Raw genomic sequence first — 22,625 nt, 5'->3', positions numbered from 1 at the left:
TACAGGTCCACTGTTGCAACCTAAGGTCACATTTTCCTTCAGAGCCACCACTCATCCACTGATGGTTGGTACTTTACATCCCTCTGTATTTGTATCATTGCTTTGAACCTAAGAATTTTTAATTTGTCCATATTAAATTTCCTCCTCTTATGTTGATAAGGACTTAGTTCTGAGACCCTGAATTTTGAGAATTCCCCCAAAGTATTGCCATTGGTGAATTTGCTAAGCAGATCATTGATACTCTCACTTAAGTCAATCAACATTAGCCTAATATTTAGCATACTTTGGGCACCAGTGGTCAATAGATAGTGGTCAATCTATCTGTCTAGTACACAAGAAGGAGGCACTGGTGGGAAGAATAGGGACCTCTGAAACATATACATGTGGATTTGAATCCCAGCTCCTTCCTCCTTATCATCTGCATGAACCTGGGCAAGGAACTTGACATTTCCAAGTCTTAGTTTCCTTATGAGTGCAAAGGGGATGAAGCAGGAATATATCTTATAAGGTTATTTTGAGAAGAAATCCATTCCCTCAATTGTCAATCAGGTCACAGTTCTCAAGCTGCCCAAGAAATGCTTTGCCAAAGTAACTGATTTTTATCCAGATGTAACATGACCACCCATGCTACGTGTATCTGTCTGCTACCCTCCTCACAGAGAGCACATCCTGCTTGTGATATTACTTCTCTGTCTTTGTGTTCATGAGCTATTGAATTGATAACCTTTTAAAACTCTGGCTTGGAGTAACATCAAGCTCACTGGTGTCCATATTTCCCCATGTTTAGAAAATTGGAGCAAAGATTGCCCTTTTCCAGTGCTGTACGATCAGGAGAAGATCATGACCAGTGGTTCAGTGGTCTGACTGAAGTTTTTTCTGGCATGTTAATTGGTCTTGATTTTACTGATAGCAGTTATACTGTAACTTATGCTAGGCATCAGAAACCATTTGGAAAGTCTGTTAAAACACAGATTGCTGTGCTCTAGCCCAGAGGGTAGGTCTGTGGTGGGCCTGAGAATCTGTCTTTCTACCCAGGTCATGCTGATTCTGCTGGTCTGGGATCATATTGAGAACCACTTGGTTAGAGCAGCAGATTGAGACTGTAGGTAAAGATATCAAAGACCTCATTTCCCTTTCCAGGTAAAGGACCCACGCTTTATGATGAGATCACAGGTAAGGAAAGGAATTGAGGAGTTTACGTCTGTTCTTTGTAACCTCACCACTATTTGCACCTATGCTTTTGGTTCTTCTTCCTTGAAACATGCATCCTTTTGTTTTTTCTTAATATTTTCATAAGTTCAAACCTACTCTGGCTTTGGCTTCCCTGACACTGTTCTTCCAGTGGGGAGAGATGTAGGAGAAAGGTAGAGAGAAAGGGGCTGGGGGAATGCCTCACTGACCTGTTTCTTCCACAAGTTCCATTGCCTCATTTGCACCACCTCCCAGTAGTTCACTCAGCTACAATGGACAAATCCACTGATGAGATAGAGACCTCATGATCCAATCACTTTTGCCTCTGGACATGCTGCCCTGGGGACCAAGCCTTCAACACATGAGACTTTTGAGGACACTTCTGATCCTGATATTATGTCTTCCTGAGGGCTGAGCACATACCCTCAGTGACCTTACACTTAGCTGCCAGGCTCATATCCTGAGCCAATGACTTAAATGAGGGTATATGCATTTAGGCAAATGGGTGGTGATCAGGAGCAAGAGAAGAGCCTGGGTCTGTCCCTTTCCAGATCTGGGAACTTGTATAAGTTACTCCCTGAGGCTCAGTTTTTCTATCTTTAAAATGGGGATAATGGTAGTAGTTCTTTCATTCCATGAGAAAACACTTAGACAGGGTTTGGCTCATCAGTTTTGCTATGGTAGCATGTGCCCCCTTATATCTTTCCCTGTGTGTCCTATTTCAAACCTTCCATGGTAGCATTCAGAATGTGTAACTGCATGTCTGGTTTTTTTTTTTTTTTCTTAAAAGATATCTTGGATACAAAGAAAACCAAGCAACCTGACAGAGCAAAGCCAAAGGCCTGCTTGGTCAAGAGGCAAATGAGTTTTAACAAAATAGAATAAAAACCCCAGTGCTGGTGTCTGGTGAGACCTTTCAGCTTGCCCTGCTGGGTGGGAAAGCTGTCCCATGTTCTGAACAACTGTTGAGTCTCCATAGACTATTAATGTGCTACTAACAAGTGTGGCAACTCCCTGTCCACTAAGCTTCTCCACTCCCCACCAATCCAGAATGGTATATGTACAAATTTGTGCTGCACCTGGTACTTTGAATGAGAGTTAACACCACTCCATTCCTGGTCATTCAACTTACTGGTTGACTGACATCATACAAAACACCTAACTTGTCTAAGCACTAAGTTCTTCAGTTGCAAGATGGAGATTCTAGGGTGCCTGAGAAGTCGATTTCATATGAGATTCCCATCAGCAAACCAAGGGTTTAAATTTCTCCATATTCTCACTAATATTTTTCATTGTCGTCCTCCTCCTCCTCCTCCTCCTCCTCCTCCTCCTCCTCCTCCTCCTCCTCCATATTAGCCATGCTAGTGGGCTTGAAGTGGTAGTATCCCATTGTGGTTTTATTTGTGTTTCCCTAAGGATCAGTGATGCTGAGCATCTTGTCATATGCTCGTTAGCCACTTGTATATTTACTCTGGTAGAATCCTTTACCATTTTTGAATTCAGTTATTTTTTCACTGTTGAACTGTTTGGGAATTCTTTACATATCCTGGATGTTAATCCTTTATCAAATATGTTATTTGTAAATATTTTTTCCCACTCTATAGATTTTCTTTTTATATTCTTGCTAAATTGTCTTTTATGCAAATGTTAGCAAATGCTTTACATTTTGATTTGAATAATTTATTTATATTTCTATTATTGCCTGTGCTTTTGGTGTCAAACTTAAGACTACTACCAGACCCAAGGTGATGAAGATTTTCCTCTAAGAGTGAATTTTATCTAAGTGAAATATACCCTTAAAATTATTAATAGTACATTTTATGTTTGGCATATTTTGTCACAATAAAAATATTTATCTCCCCAAAGATACCCAATAAACAAAGGGTTTGTTTATTGCAATCTCAGGATTAACAGAAGTAGATTTTATTTATTTATTTATTTCCTTTATTAAATTATTTATTTATTCTAATTTGTTATACATGATGGCAGAATGAAATTCATTTGGGCAGTAGATTTTAAATTAAAAAAAGAAGATTATTCTGCAAACTAGAGCTCATTCATGAAACTTCAGGCTGAAGAACTTGTGACTGACAAGTTTGACTTAGTGGATTGCTCGGACTCCTTTAGGTTTGGTATCAACGTAGGCCTAACTGCACTTTGCTCCTTGTGGCTCCACTGCCTGCCTAGTTCTGCCTTTTGAATCCACAGGACAAATCCAATCCCTTTTCCAAGTGGTAGCTCTCCAAGTGGTTGGTGGCAGCTGCCATGATCACAGAAGTCATGCTGTTTGATCACATGCTTCCCTGTGTAGAATGGGACATTCATTCTGAGGAAGGGGGGTTTCCCAGTAAAGAGACAAAGAAAGCAGGGCTTGGGGCTGGGAAGACAGGTGATACAACCAAGCAACAAATGGAGCTGGGATTTGAACCCTTTGGAGGTGTTCCTGGAGCAAAGGCTGTATTTTAGATGCCAGGCAATGTTGCCTCTTGGCCAGGTCCCAGGTTCCCCCTTAGCCTTCTTCTCCACAATCCCTTGGTCTTTTCTTATATGGCTTCCTTCTACATTCTTCTCCAGTCTATTCCCTCATTTGCAGTGAATATCAGGCCAGGCCCCACTAAGGCAAAGTCAAGCCCTTTTTCTTATTACACATAGGCCCACGTTTCATGGATGCCCTATTGGACTCAGCATTCTACAAGGTCCAGTGGCCCCACAGAGGGGGAGGATCATTAGAGGAAATCCATTCCAAGGCCCTAGCAGACTCCTTTTCCCTACCCCCATCATTTGCTAAAAGCAGGGGCTGGCCCCACCTGTCTCTCTTGTAGTATCCTCCCAGGAGTTCCCGCAGAGGAAGATATTGCAATCTCAGGATTAACAGCCTGTTTGTTTAAAAGGCTTATTACTGGTTCTTAATGCTATTTTGACAGATGAAAGTGAGTCAATTAGAGCTGGAAATAGCTCAGGCTGCTTAGGTTTCTTCCAGGTGGCTGCCCATTCTCCATCCATGGAACTTTTTCTCTCTTCACCAAAGAGAGGTTCTTTTGCTTCTGTTATCCCTTTGACTCCCAAAACCACTCAAGAGTTTCCTTCTTCTGCAAAGATATGCTGTTGAAATCATGGATGAGGGTTGCTGTGACAGACCCTCTCTGTGACAGGGACAAAGTGAAAAAATGCTGATGGGAGCCCTGACAGGTCAACCTCTGGGATAAGGAATATGAATGGCCTCAGTGAGCCCTGTGTTTTTATAGGTATCACTCTGGTTCCATCAGCCACAAATGCAGTTGCCCTGTATTGAATCTTTTTAGGGTCTTTGGAACAATGGGTTCCCTGTGTCAACTCCCACCAAAATGCGTCCAATGTTGATCACAGGCTTGGGTACCTCAGAGTCAATCATCTTTGTGAGGGCAAGAGTTTTTTGTGGGTGGCTCACAGGGTTTCCCAGAGTTATGCTAAGGCCCCAGTGAAGGGCATTCCAATGCTTCCTGGTTGGTAAGGAGTCTGTACAATAGACTTTGCCTTGTCCCTGGAGCAAAGGTGTGATCTCCCATGTGGTTTGTTGGACAATTGGGATAAGTGGTCAGAGTATTTGTAAGAGGCACCTCAAATTTATGCCCAAGAAAGAACTCTTCCTTAATGCTCCAACATACATTGACTTGTCTAGGTACTCTTATGGAATATAATGCCACTATCCAACTGTTTGCTCACACTCAAATCCTAAATCATCCTGGATTCTTCTCTTTAGTTCATGCATAAAGGTCCTTAAATAGAAGGCATCAGCAGATCCTGTTTCCCGTCCCTCCACATTACAGAGCAAATTGGACCAAACTGATATACAGCCCATGCTACCATTCTTGTCTAAGGCATACTTATTTTCTGTCTGAGCTATCACAACAGCTCTCCAACACCTATTCCAGTTTTCATTGTTGCAAGAAAGATCTTCTAAAGACATAAGTAAGATCTCCTCTACAACTTCCATGGCTGCTCCTAAACATTTAGAGTCAAGACCAAACTCCTTACCATGGCCCACAATGCTAAATGTCTTCTAGTCTGTCTCTCTTGCCAATATCATTTCCTATCTTTTTCTCCTTGCTCACTCTGCTTCAACCACATGTGTATTTTTGCTGATCCTTGAATATATATTCCCTGGGTCCTTTGCACTTGAGAATCTTCCTTCTATCTGGAAGGTTATTTCCCAGAACTGTATATGGCTACTGTCATCTCATTCCTCAAATCTTAGCTCAAACCAACTTTATTCCAGAGAAAACCTTTCTGATAGCACTCTCTGTAAGTATCCTATTTATTTGCTTACCTATCATTTATCTTTCTCCATCAAAAATTTTGGGTGCTAATGGATTAAGAATTTTATTTTTCACTATTGAATTACACTATCTAGACTAGGATACTGCACATAACAATCACTCAATAAACGGTGCTTATATTTTAAAATATGCTCATGAATCGTTTGGTACTCTCCCATTGAGAGGTGGGGTCTGTGCCCACTCCACTTGACTCCGGACCTCCTTAGTGACTGGTTGTCTAGTAGAGTATGATAGAAGTAACACTGTGGTCTTACAAGGACAATCAGTATCTGCCTTGGTCTCTGGACCATTTGTACTACATCCTGGGTCTCCATATAAGTAGTCCTACTGCTCTGAGGCTGCCATGTTGTGAGGAAGCTCAATCTAGCCCAAGTAAAAAGGCCACATTGAGAATCGCTAAGATTATATGAAGAGAGAGATGCAATCAATCCCAACTGTTCCAGTCCCCACTGTTCTACTGCCATCCACTATCTGACTGTTAACTGTAGAGATGTTGACAAGAACCATCAGCTAAGCCATTCCTGAATTTCTGATAATAGAAATTGTGAAAAATACCAAAAATAATGCTATTTTTCAAGTCATTAAGTTTTGAGGGGATTTATTTCATGTAATAGAAGACTAGAACAGAGAGAATGGATGCTTAACATCCAACTATTCTCTGGTGGCTGCTATAATGTGTACTATTCCTAACCAATTTACTGGTCCAAGTGCCTAGGCAGTCTATGCCAGGTCTCATGGATGGAAGAAAAGAAATGGGAAGTTGAAAATTACTACTTGTTTGGCTGAACTTTGAAGAGCCTCATCTGTGTGACCATGAGCCTTTTTACAGGAATAGTTCAGAACCTTCCCAACATTCTCTGGCTTCCTTAATTCTTCAAGTCCTTTTCTAGAATTAGACACCTAGTCCTAACCCAGAGAACCCCTACTTGATTATTATTATTTTAAATTTTTTTAGTCATAGCTGGACATAATACCTTTATTTTTAATTTATTTTTATGTGGTGCTGAGGATTGAACCCAGTGCCTCGCAGGTGTTAGGTGAGCTCTCTACCACTGAGCCACAAACCCAGGCCCACTACTTGGTTATTTATATCAATCCTGCTCAAAACTCTTATACCTCTTCCTATTTCTTTCTGATTTCCTAGATGAAGTTTGTCTCCTGTTTCAGAGAGAGGAGCTGGTGGACCAAATTATATCCCATCAGACCCTCTTTTGATCTTTTAGCTTAATAAGCAGGAAATGTTCTGCACAGTCAGAGAATATTACACAGGGAAGTAGAGGTGATGACCATGGACAATGATAATGGAGATAGCACTGAGCGTTTCTTCGCTCATGGTACTAAGCGTTTCCCAAGTATTTTCTCATTTAATCTCCACATCCCTCCAATGTTACCATCCCATCCCTATTTTACTAATGAAGAAACTAGAGACATTTAGGTGACATATTTGAAGCCAATTCCTTTTGATCCTGATTTCCAGAGAAATCACCTACCTGGGATATATTTGATACACAAATGGCAAATATTTGATACACTAGCCACTTTCTCCCTTCCCAGGTTCGTGGCATCTGGTCCGACAGAACCTCTAGATCATTCTTACCATAGCTCTCCAAGTAGGTACGACCAATTGGTCAAAACTGACATGCCGGATAAGACCCTTTTGCTACCTCCCCAATTTCTCAAGGAATAGGGACCCAGAAAGGTCAAGTGACTTTCTAAGGTCATCCAGCTAATGGGTGGTAGTGCTGGGATGGAAATGCACTTGAGAAAGGAATATCACAGCCCCGTGCGCAGGGAGGTCGCTCACCCGCGGACAGCGTGCAGCAGGCGCAGCGAGGGGTACGCAGTACGCACGTTGACGTGGTGCTTCAGGATGAGCTCGTTGACCCACTCCACACGCTCCTTGCCACCCCTGGCCATGAAGGCAGGGATCCACAGGATGCTGCCATTGAGGCTGTGCAGTCGCTGCAGCAGCTTCTCCCGCCACGTGGCATTGACCAAGTCCTCGAAGGCCCGCTGGATGACCGAGGGGTTCATGGTAACCAGGTCGGTCTTGAGTCCTACATCCCGGGCATACTCCTGCACCGGAGCCAGGTTGCACCTGAGGAGGAAAAAGGCAACAGGGTCCTTTTAGAAAAGCTGAACCCTATTCTTACATGTAACCTTTTTAATTGTTTCCCTCTCCTTGCTTCAAACTCATCACCAAAGATAAACCCAGGGCATCTCCCTGAATGACGGACTTCTTTTGTTATCCTTATCCTCCTCCTGCCACAAATGTTTATTAAGCCTCAACCACATAGTTAGTAATTTACTAGGCCCTGGGGACACAAAGTACGTCCATTCTGGAGTTCAGGATCTAGGAGAGGAAGAAAGGGACAAGAGAGGCAGCCCTCAGCTGCAAGATGAAGATGCTGTTGGCAAGTTGACCTGCTTGCAGGTGGCAGAGGGCGGGCTCTGAAGACAGACTCCCAGGTTTAAAACTCAGCTCTGACATTCTCTACCTGTGATTCTGGGCAATATACTCATCTCTCTGTGCTTCCCCAGGACTATGCAGGAGATCACAACAGCAGTCCCACGGGGATTACTTCAGTTACACATACCCAGTGCCTAGACCATAGCTGGGCCACACTAAGAGGCCCATGACTTCATCATTCTTACAGGGAGGAGAAAAAGTAGTAGGGGCTGATGACTGAGGGAGTCTAGAAGGATGAGCAGAAATCCAGTGGTAGACATGGCACAGGAAGAGAGTCTTTCTCCAATTTGCTAAAACGGAAGAATCACCTTGGGTACTGGTTAAAAGTACAAATTCCTCAGGTCCCTTAGCTGGAGAGCCATTCAGCTGGTTCCAGAGCTTAAGAATTCTCTCTCTCTCTCTCTCTCTCTCTCTCTCTCTCTCACACACACACACACACACACATACACTTTTTGCAGAGGGTGTGAAATAGCCTGAGTGCTCAGAGGAAGGCAAGTGATTTGGTCTAACTGGGGCAAGTCATGTGAAGGAGATGGGGCTAGAGAGACATGCTAGAGATGAGAGACATCAAAAGGCCTGTGTCAAAGACTTCGTTCAGAAGAAAACAGAGACTACTAAAGGTTCTCGAACAGGAGAGTGATATGAGCACATTTGTATTAGGCAACAAACAAAAAACCAAAGCTGTAGGATTCACTGGAGGGAAGGAGTTGGGTACCAGAGGATGAAATAAGAGGTCACTGAAATTGCTCATGAATCGGTCAGGCTGCCAGGATGGACAGATTCTTAATTATCTAGGGACTATCTTGGGGGCCTCTCCCACCCTCAAGGGTTCTGGTTTATATGAGCACACTTGGGCTTCTTGCCTGTACCAAGGAAGGCAGCAGGGGGCGCTGCTTGGGAGGCTTCCATGCTGCCTGGGATTTGATGGTAGAAATAAGCTTGAGAAATTAGAATAAGTATGTATAGAACGGAGGTTGTGAAGATGTGAAGACTGGGAGCTATATGCCATTGCCCGATGATGAAATCCAGAAAGACACTATTTACTCCTGGCTTTAAGAAAGGACTTTTCTTCTGCAACTGGGTAGAAAAAGTAGAACAATTAGAAAGAAAATGAACATTATGGAGCCCCTGGTGTGTGCCAGCCACTTGGCTAGTCATCAACAGAGATCAGTTCATTGTACTGTGACCCATTTTTAGTCACCCTCTTTTTACAGATGAGCAAACTGAGGCACAGAGTGTTCCAATTAAGTTGCCCAAAGTCCCAGGGTTAGTAAGAGAACCACCAGGATTCGAACCCAGTTGTGTCTGATTCCAAAGCCTGTATAACTATTTCCAACTGAGCCCCGCCCCCTCCATTCCTGCCCTCAGACCTTGCTATCTCTGATTGTAGTTAAATATTGCAGGGAAATAGAATTGCTGGAGGACACTTTCAGGAGCCCCTGCCACAGGCTGCAGAGATTGGGGTATTATTGCCAGCCACATTATCCAGTCTTGCGCCACCTTGGTCTTAGTTACCTATTGCCCTTAAGCTGTGCTGAGCCAGGATTCCCAAACCTTCCCTGATGGCTGGGGCCTCCTCCAGACCAACCTCCAGTTCATAAGAGCAGGGTCAGGTGGACTCAGTGAAGTTGAGACTTACTGAAGTCAACTGCAGGCCAGTAGGAGCTGCGGGCAGGCAAAGAAGGAAGCAGACAGCAGTGTGGGATGCCATTCTCTGGAAGGTGCTATGAAACCCCAAGGCACACGGGCTCCTGCTCACAGTGGAGGCTGGGAGGTTCAGGCTATTCCAGTGACCAAGTCTCAGTGAAGATGCCTGGGGGCTTGGGGGCAGGGGGCAGCTGTGCCCTAAATGGATGCTTTAGGTGTACTTCTTCCCCACACTGCTTCATTTATGGAGAAAGGGCAGAGTCAGGAAAGGCTTACACCTGTTCTAGGCTCTCTTCTGTCCAAAGAATTCTGGGTGGGCTGTGAGAGGGCTTGGTTCTGGGCAGAAAAGGAGTAAAACTTTTCCAGAAACAACCATATTCATAGGTCTACACTGAGCCATCTGCAGAGTGAGGGAGGCAGGTATATGGGCTCTGAAGCCAGACTGCCTGGCTCTGGCCCTCACTAGCTGTGTGTCTCTGCACTTTCTGTGCCTCAGTTTCTTCTCTACAAATTGGGGATAAAATAAAATATGCCTGTTCTGCAAGAACTAAATAAGCTAATACTGGTGAAGTGTGTAGAATAGCACACGGTACATGCCAAGTGCCCAGTGAATGTTCAGGGGTGATCTGAAAGGTTATTTATCTGTGAAAGGTCATTTGCTGGTAGGATGCTCCCTGTGGAGGGGTTGTGCTTGTGTGTGCACATGTGAGCACACAATGAACTCTTGATCCCTAAACTTCTGGGAACTCCCCCTGCTCACATGGCCCTGAGTCAGCCATGGCCTCCTCACCCTGGCACTTCAGGCTCCTGTCGTTCTCCTAGGACCAGCCCTCCTGCCCAGCCTGTCTCAGCTGCACCTCGTGCAGCCTGTGCTTGCTCAAGCCGTTGCCTCCCTGATCCCTGAACCTGTATTTCTGCCTCCATGATTTTCTTCATGCTCTTCCCTTCTCCTCCTCACTTTCGTTGGTCCAAGTCAGCCACACTCAAATCCCACATCTTCCAGAAGCCCAGGAGGTGCCATGTTTTGCAAGCTCGTTGTGTTTATGTGCTCTGTGTCTCACCAGAACCCCCAGCTCATATTTCCCATTCAGTTTTCTTAAAGGGAGTAAGGTCCTATGTGTCTCTGAGACTCTCACACAAAGGAGGGACCCAGGGTGGACTGATTTAATTGAAGACTCAGATTAACATGGACAGAGACATCTCCATCAGGACTGTCATGGTGCCTGTCATCTTGGCAGAACCACGGGGAGCTTATTGGAATAGCAGAGTCTCATCCATGTCAACCACATGCAGGCCCTCCTCTGTGCTGCACACAGCCTTGGCCTGGAGGTAAAGATGGACATAGCCAGCTGGGTGCAGTGGTGCACGCCTTCAATCCTAGGAGGATCAGGAGTTCAAAACCAGCCTCAGCAAAAGTGAGGTGATAAGCAACTCAGTAAGATCCTGTCTCTAAATAAAATGCAAAATAGGACTGGGGATGTGGCTCAGTGGCTGAGTGCCCCTGAATTCAATCCCCAGTACCCCTCCAAAAAATAAGATGGCATAGCTATTCTGCTTTGGAGGAGCTCACGGTCTAGGTGCATGCGTGTGGTGGAGACATAGGGTAGACAAAAGAATTAACAATAAATGTGCCACACCACAACGGGACACGTTGTCTGAGGAATTTCCAAATGTCATCCCTTTAATGCTTACAACCTCATACTCTCTTGACTGTGTGTGTGTGGTAACAGAGCATGCTATGGCCCTAAGTGCAGGCTGCACACCAGCAGCAGTGACATCCGCTGGGAAGCTTGTTAAAAATGCAGTGCCTTGGTCCCCACCTCAGACCTGAGACTCAGACTTTTAATAAGCCAGGCGATGCACACACATTCCCATTTGAAAAGCACTGGGCTAGAGCCTGGACAGGATTCATAATGGAAGAACTTAAAGCAAGCCCAGGCCACCCATTTTACAGACAGTTAAACTGAAGCCCCAAAAGACAATTCAAGTGATGTGCTCTGAGCCATGTGACAAATGGGCATAAGAGCCAGAAACCACACTATTTACCGTGTGTGCCAAAGAGGATGCTGTGAGCCAAAATCAGCCATTGCCTCCTGAAATTCCTGAGGCAGGGTTTGGTGGAACACAGAAAGCTCGCTGTTGAAAGTCATTCCTCGTGGCAAAGAAAAGAGGCATGGCCTATATGTGTTCCACGAGACCAGCAAGGCCTCCCTCAAGCCTGCCCGGCACCTTGGAAGGGATCTGGCCTTACCAATAACACCCACCACACCTTTGCTCCTCTGGCCTCCAGTCAGACAGATCCACCATGCTTCCTTCCTCTCCCCCAACCAATCTTTAGCCTGAAGGACTTTGAAAACTAAGGGCTAAGCCTTTGGTTATACCAGAGACAAAGAGACCTGCCAAAGATGAACAAAATGGAAGCCACTTTGGCTACCAGACTGCGTAGCTCTCCAGTCCTAGGGGATACTAAGGTAATTAGAGCTGTTCCTTCCCATGTCCTTAGGTTCAAGGAATTCTATGATCAGATCATTTCCCAAAGTCCAGGGACAAGACTTTCTTTGCATCAGGACAGTCCCAACAGAAATATGAGACACAGTGTGAGGTTCTTCCTGGGCCAGGAGCTATTTGGAATGAAATCCGAGGCTCCAAGTGCCCTACTTTTGACCAGGGGACAGCAAAGCCTTGTTTTCAAGTCTGAATGGGCTGGGGCTAGGTGTTCTTGGCCATGGGTCCAAACTGAGTCCAAACATCCCCAGAGACTGAAAAATGAGAACTGATATTTTAGAGAAAATGATGGTCAAGTACAAAATCCAAGTTTCTCTGTCACTCCTTCACTTCAGACTTTGACTACAGCATGATGAAGTTACTAGTAGAGTGCCACCCTCCAGGACGCTACAAAGAGCTTTGCCAATTTGGACCAACAATCCAAGTCAGCCAGGAGATTTTCTTACTAACCTTTTGTGCCAGGCTCTGTTTAGAGGTTAACAAACTTTTTCTGCAAAGGTGCTAGATAATAAATATTTTCTGCTTTGCAGGGTATACGTTCTCTGTGTTGCTTTAGCAACAACGCTTCAGCTCTGCCCAACTACTGAACTCTGCATCATGAAAAGAAAGCAGCCATTGACAATGTGAAAATGAGCAGAGTGGCTGTGTTCCAATAAAACTTTATTTATAAAAATGGGGGTGGGGGCGGCTGGATGTGGTGGTACATAATTATCATTCCAGCGACTTGGGAGGCTGAGGCAGGAGGATCACAAGTTCAAAGCCAGCCTCAGCAATTTAGCAAGGCCCTAAATCACTCAGTGAGACCTTGTCTCTAAATAAAATACAAAAAAGGCTGGGGTTGTGGCTCAGTGGTTCTGCATCCCTGGATTCAATCCCCAGTACCCCCCCCCCCCCAAAAAAAAATACTAAAAAAACAACAACAGGCAGTTTGCCTCCCACTGCTCTGGGTTAGTGATTCTCAACCTTGGCTGTGCACCAGAATCCCTGGAGCTCCCTTGGCCATACCTGCCCTGACTCCCTTATCCCCCAGATGATTTAATTGGTTGGAGGTACAGTCTGGACACTGGAGATAAAGATCCTCAAGCAGCTCCCATGTGCATCAAGGTTGAGAATAGGGACTAAGCCCACCAATGTGTCTTGTTTCAATCTTTTGGGACAACAGCAATGCTCAGCGTCAATATACCTGCTGCTCTGGGCACCAGTGCAGGTGGTTACCTGATGACGAAGCTGTGCGTGTCAATCTCCTGCCCGCAACCACTGTTCAGCAAGACCCCCGAGTTGCCCACAATGGCACAGGTCCGGAAGTGCTTGTTCTTCAGGGGCGAGGTTCTGGGGAGGAGCTCGTACAGGTTCTGGGACACGTTCATTGTACTGTCACGGTCAAAGATGTAATGAATAATGTCTCCGGGCTTCAGGGTCCCCTTGAGGACGGAAATATCCTTCTCAGCATCCAAGAACTTTAAAATTTGCTTCCTATAGAAACCAAACATGCATGAGGAAAGTCTCTATGTTGCTAGATGCACTTTGTCAAACCAGATTTTCCTGTCCTATGTCACTGTGTGGGGCTGCTGCACCCCAGCAAGTAGGTAGAGAATAGCAAGAGTTCAGATACCCTCTAGGATGGGTTCCAGGACTGACAGAAGGCCCCAGGATAGAAGGAGGTCCACCATCCAGGCTTATGTATGGCACTGAATGTTCCTTGTCCCAGAAATGTTTTAGTTTGGGGTAAATTCAGACATTTGGCCCCCCTGCATCACACTCCTCTCAGAGGGATTCAGTGCTACCATGTGAGAGGGAGTCCTGAACTAGGGACATTAAGCCAGGATGACACAGGCCTTCAATCCTCATTGGCTTATTTTCTTTCATGGGCAGAGAGGCCACATGGCGGTGAGTGGGAACATGATACTAGGAGGGGTACCACCCCTTCCTCCTCTGAGACACTGTGAGGGTGGCTTGCCACTTTGCTGGCTTGTCCATTGTGTAGGGTGTGTCTCTGGCTCCCCCCGATCTGGAACAGGGTTTGTGAATCTCACCATGTCCCTGGTCCACAAAGGAGAAAGGCTCCTTTGTGGTGTTTCAGAACAAAGGTGATCAAAGGGCAGCTGTCTAGTCCTGGGTAACTTTGACTTAGAAGGCAAGTTCTAGAATCATCTAGAAAAGCCCAAGAGAAGGGATGGGGTTGGATTAGGGAAAGAATGGGTGTCCTTATGGAATCCCCAGGGGAGTTTTACTTAAAACACACAGCCTTCTTCTAGGAACCTGAGCATCCCAGCCAGCTGCCTAAATCACCCAATAAATCTTCAGAGATAATTCAAGCCATAAAGAGAAAGGAATTGGCTACTCAATAAATAAAATAAATTTCATCTCCTGTCGTGAGCCTCTATCTAGACAGACCCAGGGATGCTGGCCTCCCTTCCAACAGAGCTTTGGAGGCACAGAATGCTCATGCTGTCTTCAAATGTGAGGATCTGCAGGACGGTTGCCCCATTGTACAAATGGTGATGCTGAAGCCCAAGAGGCTGCTGGATTTGAAATGTGCACAGCCTGTGAATATCACAGGAGGCTGTACAATCAATCACTTGAGAACTATGGAAACTTCAGAAACTCCAGCTGACACCTAAGACATCCTGATTCTGAGGGGGGCTGTGATTTGCTCAGGTTTGGGGGCTCTCGCATGGCCAAGGAGTACCTAAAACCCTTGGCCGGGTATGACATTCTCCATTCACTTGTCTTTCCACATTTGTGACCCTGATCTCTTGCTATTATACAGGGGAAATCACCCTTGATGAATAATTTGTTCCTTTTGATGGAAAACAGGTGCTATTTTTTTTTAAACCAGGTTTACCAATGATTACATAACTCGGCTCATTCATATAGTTTGGAAATTACTAAAACCCTTGCAACTACTTACCCCAAAGTATTTAAAAGCAAAGAGAGTCCCTAGAAAGCCCATAAATAAATACCTCTGTGAGGGAATTAATTTCTAACTAATTATGAGAAATGACTATCAATTATTAAGCATCATTGCAAATCACTTGCAGAATCTTTTATTATGAACAATTTTGGTGATTAACTGACTGAAATAGAGGGAGATTCCTTTTCCTTCTGGGTGAAAACAATTGTTCCTCTGAAGGTAGCCGGGTGTTTCCAGGATCCCCATGGAGGCCACAGTCTGGTCTTCGAAAGCAAAGTTCAGGAGCGTGGGTGGGCATGTGGGTGTGAGTGTGTGCATGTGTGTTTCTCTGCCCAGTGGCAAAAGGAAGGGCTAGAGAGAACTGCAGCTGGGGTTGTGTTGCCAGGGGAATTTCACTAACAGGTACAGTAGTGCTGTACATGGTGGCCATTAGAAATAAATGTTCACCTCCTGACCCCTGGAACATGTGAATGTGACCTACATTTGGAAATATCATTTTTGCAGATGTAATTAAATTAAGGGTCTGGAGATGAGATCACCCTGGATTACCCAGGTGGGCCCTAAATCCAATGACAGTATCCTATGTGAGACAGGAGAGGAGACTAAGCAGACCCTATAAGGATGACCTCAGAGACTCGCATCTGCACCCCTGTTCTGTGACAACCCTCCAGTTTTCCCACAGTGAGCTGGAGCCCCCAGAAGCTGGAAGAGGCAAGAGGAGGGGTCCCTCACCTATAGCTCTTGGTGGGAATGTTCAGGATTTTGGCCTCCATTCCATGAGAGACTAATTTCTGTAGTTTCCAACCATCAATTAATGGTAATTTGTTGTGGCTGTCAAAGGGAACTATGTGGTGGTCTTGCTGACTCCAGGTGCCCTGGTCACAGGGGGCAGACTGACAAGGCTGGAGGACCTCCCCACACAGCCTCTGAGGAGACACTGAAGAAGTGGGAAGCTGGCGGATGATGGAGTCCAAGGACATCTCTTTCAGATGGATTCCCAGCTACCTGACCCATAGATCTCATTCCTCTCTATTACCATACCCCTCATGTCCTCAAACAAACCTCAAGAGCTAGGGAGTGGGGCACTTCCTACCTGAAGGAGCAACTCCCTGATGTGTGGCGACATTGTTGGTGGCTATTCTCCACTCCTTCCCCATGCTGATGGCCTGGATGGCCATCAGAGCTCTCCTTAGCTGGTCCTGGTTGTCCTTCACCTTCATCTCCATTTCTCTATTCCTCACCTCCTTGTTGGTGCTCCTGCAGCACCCAACACACACATCAGACTTCAATCTCTGTGCATGTGGGATGTGGCTTGGCACATCTGGAAAATTCCAAGTTGTCCTTCAAAGCCCAGTGCTCTAGACCAGCCTTTCCCAGCAGTCCTCTAAGACCCCTTGCAGAATGAAAACGGCTCCTCATTCCAACCTCCCTGTTTCCACCTGTTGCTAAGATGCAATACCACCGAATGAGTATGTCCTCCTCCTCTGTCCTGTCTTTGCTTCTTTTTGTGTTTCTCTGCCTAACACTTCTGATTCATGTCAGCACCTTGGGATGGCAACACAATGCTTGGAAATAAATAGAATATACTGACTAATATTTGCTAGGTCAATCATGGCTACATCTAAACTAAGTGTCCAGGGATGCTGTAATTATAATTCTTCTCCACATTTCCTCAATCCTACTCTCTGGGGAAGCAGACTTCTGTTTTTAGGGTCAGGTGTCATGTCAGTTCCTGGGTCTCTCAGCTAAGGGTTTTTATTTTCATGTTGTGGGAGAGGGGCAGGCTTTCAAGCCACAAGAACTATGGGAGGGAACAGCTCACCCTGGGCAAGTGGAGGACAAACAGGGTGCAGATGGCAGGCAGGCTGAAAGAGAGAGGCCACCCGTGGCCTCCATTTCCCAGGTGCTGTACGGCCCTAGCCTAAGCCAGGTATCTCAGCAGGGAGTTCCTGCCACCTCCTCTGCCCAATTTGCTATGTACACATGCCAGGTTGCTGGGCTCAGTCTGGGTTTTATTTCCAATTGATCGTTTACAGATGAAGCTTGTCTCTGCAGGAGGTAAACATTTTATTTCTATTCTACTTCTTTAGATGATGGAGAGGGACAATTTGCAGGCTTGCACTGGAGAAGGCCAAGCCTGCCTCTTGTCCTATAGGTAATTACCAGTACCTGATCCTCAGAGAGAGCGTCTGGTTGTGTCTCCATTTGGACGAAGCTGGCTGGATGTTGTGTTTAATGCTTTCATTACTTCTGTCAACGACAGCTGGAGATGAGGAGCCATTTATTACAACTTCGGCTCTGGAAAGAGGGAAAAAAAAAAATAAAGACGAAGGTAGACATGATCTGTTAGCATGCCAATGACAAGTCTAATAGTTTTGTTTTTGCACGAGCTTGAATGTAAACTTCAGAAGAGCAAAATTGCAGTTATTACCTGAGAAGCGAAGGAAGTCTATTTATCTTCTAGAATGCACAAACTCTCTCCCTCGGGTATAACCTACATACATTCTTAGAGACGGGAAGGGGGGTGATAATACTATTTTTCTACCCCTCCACCCTCAATGTTTCCTCCCAGTGAAACCTGGCAGTCACACCAGAATAGTAATGTTTCCTATTTAAGCTATTGATAAGAAACTCCACAAGTAACAGTTCTATTAGCTGCAAAGCATCATACAATGGCTTGCAAACTCAATAAAGAGAAGACAAAAGCTTATGCCAGGACAAGGTCTCTGTAGACTGCGGCTTCTTCCTCCTCCCCCACATTCCCATCACTCTTTTGTTGACACAAGAAACATCTGCCGGTGACAGAGTTATTCATGCTGTGTCTCTCTGTCCTACTAGAATGCAAGCGGGGAATCTCTTGCACACATTCCTACATTCCCTCATGGTCTAACATAGCAGGTGCTCAATAAATAAGTGTTGAATTTGACTCTGAAATTGATCCTGGGGGAGCTTGGAGTGGATGAAGGAGCTGACTGGCTTTGTGTGCCTGGGATGGATCACAATTCTGGGTATAAACCATCTTTCCACCTGACTCAGTAACACCGGGCATTAGAGGACTCACTTGAATTCAGAGACTTGAAATCTATGCTACTAGGTTTCTAAGAAACTAGGCTACAATTATATCTTTAAAGGCAGCACGAAAGCCAGGCTGCCTTCTGCTGTATGCACGCAGATGCATTTGGGTCACATCCGAAGTTCCTTTTGTCTGGGCTGACAGCAGGTCCTCCCAGTTAGAATGATAAGTGGATTTGTGATGCTGAATTCTGGGACTTTAAAGAGTCTAAACCAAACATCTCTGTCCTTTCCAAGTTAAAAGAGATGAAATCCTGTTAGTGAGCTCTAAACCCAATGTTTCCTTTTCCTTTTTTTGCAGGTAGAGGAGAAATCCATGTGGGGGTGTATATTGTCTCCCTCATTCCTCCCACTCACCCACCTCCATTCCTCAATACTCCTGTCTCCTCTGGATGCTACTACTCATCTCAGATCCAAATATATGTAACTTTGCAGAGGACAGACAATGAAAGGCAGGTGGACTTCTAGCATGCAGTTTTAAAGGAGTCTATAAGAGGAAACAGAAAAGCTGACCCTTTGGAATACTGACTATTTTCATGAAAGAAAGCAGAGTAGAGTGGAAGGATTTCGTAAGCTGTGTGACTATGGATAAATCGCTTTACTGCTCGGAGACATCGTTTCCCTATTTATGGAAGGAGAGTGTAGAAGAGGAAACTATCCAGCCCTGAGGTTTTAGAGCTCTAAAAGGACCACCGGTATTCCCTGCATGTACCACTGGCTGCTCTTTTATGAGGCTTCAGGAGGAACTGGTACGGCTGCATCCTTTTGGTACGGCCTACTTCTGTGACCACAGGCAGGGGCAGTGACCTTGGGATTATGGGTTCAGCAGTTATATCCCAATACCCTAAGCTTTACCACAATTTACAGTAGTATAAGTGACAGAGATGCTGTAATGTTAGTGGTAAGGACTTGTTAGGACAAGCCTAAAGGGCTTGCTGATGCTCTCATAAGTGACCAGGGCCCAGCATCTCATGGCTTTAAGTAGATTCAGTCCTCGTGATGCTCCCTAGAACCTGGGGCATATTGTAGGGGCCCAGTGTTGCTCAGGAAAGAGGCACCTGCAGAGGTAGGCTATTGCAGAGGTTTGCAGAGGGGATCTGCTCAGAGACTTCCAGAAGGGCTTTTCAGACGTATTTGAGACATAAGGTGGTGAAAGCAGGAAAGGGGAAGAGATAAATGCTGCCCTGGAGAGCAGCCAAATCCTGTTTCTGTCCCTACTTTCTACTGTAACCTTGGATGGGACCTTGCATTGCTGCAAAATCTTACTGGACTTACTGGACCCTGGCTCTGTTGCTACCTGGCTGGAGGATGTGGGAAAGTCACTTTGGGTTTCTGGCCTCTGCCTTGTTATCTGTCTCACAAGGTATGGATCAGATATCCCCAGGGACTGCCTCTATGAGGAGGTCTTCTCGCGTGTTCTGTGTCATACAAACACGGCTGGACTGCAGAGCTGAAATATCCCACTTTAGTGAATGTGCCCTCCTGTTCTCAGTGCTCTCCCTGATCCCCTATGTGGCACCTGGGGTATGTTTCAGCCTTAAGCTGTGTCACTTCCCAACTCCCAAAACACACCCTGAGTCACCATTTTCTCATACCACAAACACACCCACAGTGATAATAACAAGCGTCATTGGAGTATCTTCATAAACTCTTACATTCAATAGTTCTAATCCCTCCAAGGATGTATTGCATTATTATTCTATTTGCATGGCAAGCTGAGGTGCAGAAGGTGACACTACCTACCTGGGGCCCTAGCTAGCAAACTCAGGAGCTGAATCCAGGGCTACCTGGCTTCCCAAGACAGTTCCCACCTCTCCCACTCAATAAGCCCAAACCTCCGCAAGTTACCATGGGGGCTCGGCCTTGAGGGGAAGGATCTTATTTCTCCCAAAGGGGGTATCTTTCCACAGTGGAACAGAGAGGAATTTAGGCACACATGGCCTTGCCCTTTATTTCTGTAATATTTGCATGGTAGCTTCAAGTGGTCAAGAGGTCACTGGAGATCTAGAAACAACGATGTCAAGGACAAAAGGGGCAGTTTCTGAAGTCAGTCACACAGAGTCAGGGACAGATGTACTTGACAGGTCTCTTAAGGTCAAAAGACCCAGGAAAAAATATGGAAAGGCAAATAACAAACTTGTCTTCTGAATAACATGAACTCTCATTCCCAGCATGAACAAAATAAGACATTTAGAAGCAAGACAAAAACTTCAGTTTGAGCAGTGGCCTTTGTTTATGTCAAGTATCTTGGCACTTCCTCCATTGCTCCTTCAGCTTGGGCTTCTGAGACTGAAGGTCAGAGGTATGGGGCACTTGTCATTGGTGGAGAAGGGGACTTAGAAGCACAGTGCAATCACAGCCAGTGGCAATCCTGGGTCTGCTGGCTTGCAAATTATCTGCATGCTCCCCTGAGTCAGTCTGTGCCCTAGTCAAGCTCTGTCCCCAAGGCTTCCAATGTAGCATCATCACATCACATAAAATAATAAAGCTCTTTCAGAATTCAGAGTGCACCTTAAATGATCAGGGTTAACATTACTGAGTTGACTCCCTACATATTTTAAGGGGTCTCAGCAAAGTTCTTGAATGTATTATTTCCATCTTAACCTCCTGAACAAGCCATCTACCACAATAAAACTGGGTTAAAGTCCTGGTTTCCTTCAGGGTCTCCACCGCTCAGCAAAAATGCAAGTTTCAAGTAAGTTCATTGGTGGCCCAAGCTCTACAAAGTAGGTAGGCTCTTCTCCAGAAAGTAACTCTTAGCCATCTGCATTTCCATCTCTACAGCCTCTGGACCTTAGACCATTTCGTGTGATCTTTCATCGACAGCTTCCCCCCAAAAGTGATTAGGGAAATGCAAAACCAAAGTGAAATGAAACAGATCTATCTGCTAAGTAAGAAGGGCACCATACAGCAAAGAGGAGAAGCAGATTAATAGCTGCCTTACAGCAAAAACAAATGAACACAAAATCTAATTTACAAACCTATTAGATTTGCTATGTAAGCTGTTCACAGCTGATCTGATTGTACCTCTGCCTCCAGAATTCCTGCAAGACAAAGGAAATGCATTATTTATAAACCCAGTTCTTCCTTGCAAAGCCCTCTTCAATCACCAGGAGACCCCACAGCTCACCTGGAGGGCTACAGAGGGAGAACGAGATCGCACTCCGGACTCTCCAGAATGGGCAACATCCTGGTCCCAGCCATAGCCCAGGGGGTGGGCCTCCCAGCTCCTCCCGTGCTTCCCATTTGAACCCTTAGAATTAGCACCAAAGTTCTCATTTGAGATTCCCATTTGAGTCTGGAAATAAACCCCATTGGAGTTGGTCTCCCCTGGTTAATCACACAGGACAGCAGGATTCAGCATGACTCAGTGTCTGTTTTAACATGACTTAGCCTTTGCTCTTGCATGGTGCAGCCTCTATTCTAGCACTACTAAGCACGCTTCAACACCTGCTTTAACTTGACTCTACATCTGTTTTGGCATGACTCAGCTCCTGCCCACTGTTGCTTTCATTCATACGTGGTAAGATGTCTACCACAAATGCCATAACTTTATTCTCTTTTATTGCTGAGTAATATTCCATTGTGTATATATGCCACATTTTTTTTTTATCCATTCCTCTACTGAAGGGCATCTAGGTTGGTTCCACAGTTTAGCTACTGTGAATTGTGCTGCTATAAACATTTATGTGGCTGTGTCCCTGTAGTATGCTATTTTTAAGTCCTTTGGGTACAGACCAAGGGGTGGGATAACTGGGTCAAACGGTGGTTCCATTCCCAGTTTTCCAAGGAATCTCCATACTGCTTTCCACATTGGCTGCACCAATTTGCAGTCCCACCAGCAATGTTTGAGTATACCTTTTTTTCCCCACATCCTCACCAACACTTATTGTTGTTTGTCTTCATAATAGCTGCCATCCTGACTGGAGTGAGATGACATCTTAGAGTAGTTTTGATGTGCATTTCTCTAATTGCTAGAGATTATGAACATTTTTTCATATATTTGTTGATTGATTGAATATCCTTTTCTGAGAAGTGTCTGTTCAGGTCCTTGGCCCATTTATTGATTGGGTTTTTTTTTTGTTTTGTTTTGTTTTGGTGCTTAGCTTTTTGAGTTCTTTATATAACCTAGAGATTAGTGATCTATCTGATGTGTGAGGAGTAAAAATTTGTTCCCAAGATGTAGGCTTGGTGACTGACTCATAGTGGGGTAGGGAGGGGAAGCATGGGAGGAATAGATGAACTCTAGATAGGGCAGAGGGGTGGGAGGGGAAGAGAAGAGACAAGGGGTTAGCAATGATGGTGGAATGTGATGGACATCATTATTCAAAATACATGTATGAAGACATGAGTTGGTGTGAACATACTTTATATACAAACAGAGATATGAAAAATTGTGCTCTATATGTGTAATAAGAATTATAATGCATTCTGCTGTTATGTATTTAAAAATAGAATCAATTAAAAAAAGAAATAAGATTTCTAGAAAGGCTTTCTGATATGCAAGAAG

General features: G+C 45.0%; 1 protein-coding gene across 2 annotated transcripts in view; it reads right to left on the bottom strand.

The window, feature by feature from the left end:
- Positions 1-22,625, bottom strand: part of St8sia2 (ST8 alpha-N-acetyl-neuraminide alpha-2,8-sialyltransferase 2) — a 66,336-nt gene that overhangs the window by 9,397 nt on the left and 34,314 nt on the right. Inside the window, exons 2-5 of one of the 2 annotated variants that reach the window (XM_027922074.2) lie at positions 21,097-21,159; positions 17,213-17,341; positions 13,345-13,602; positions 7,312-7,605 (exon numbers count right to left, since the gene is read on the bottom strand). In XM_027922074.2, coding sequence (XP_027777875.1) covers positions 7,312-7,605; positions 13,345-13,602; positions 17,213-17,341; positions 21,097-21,159 — 744 coding nt within the window. The remainder of the gene's footprint in view (positions 1-7,311; positions 7,606-13,344; positions 13,603-17,212; positions 17,342-21,096; positions 21,160-22,625) is intronic. The other variant, XM_027922080.2, reaches the window with a different exon arrangement.

The sequence above is a fragment of the Marmota flaviventris genome, chromosome 2, assembly GCF_047511675.1.
Source record: "Marmota flaviventris isolate mMarFla1 chromosome 2, mMarFla1.hap1, whole genome shotgun sequence".
Classification (NCBI taxonomy): domain Eukaryota; kingdom Metazoa; phylum Chordata; class Mammalia; order Rodentia; family Sciuridae; genus Marmota; species Marmota flaviventris.
Note: the sequence above shows the minus strand (reverse complement) of the source record. Positions and strands in the feature narration are given on the sequence as shown.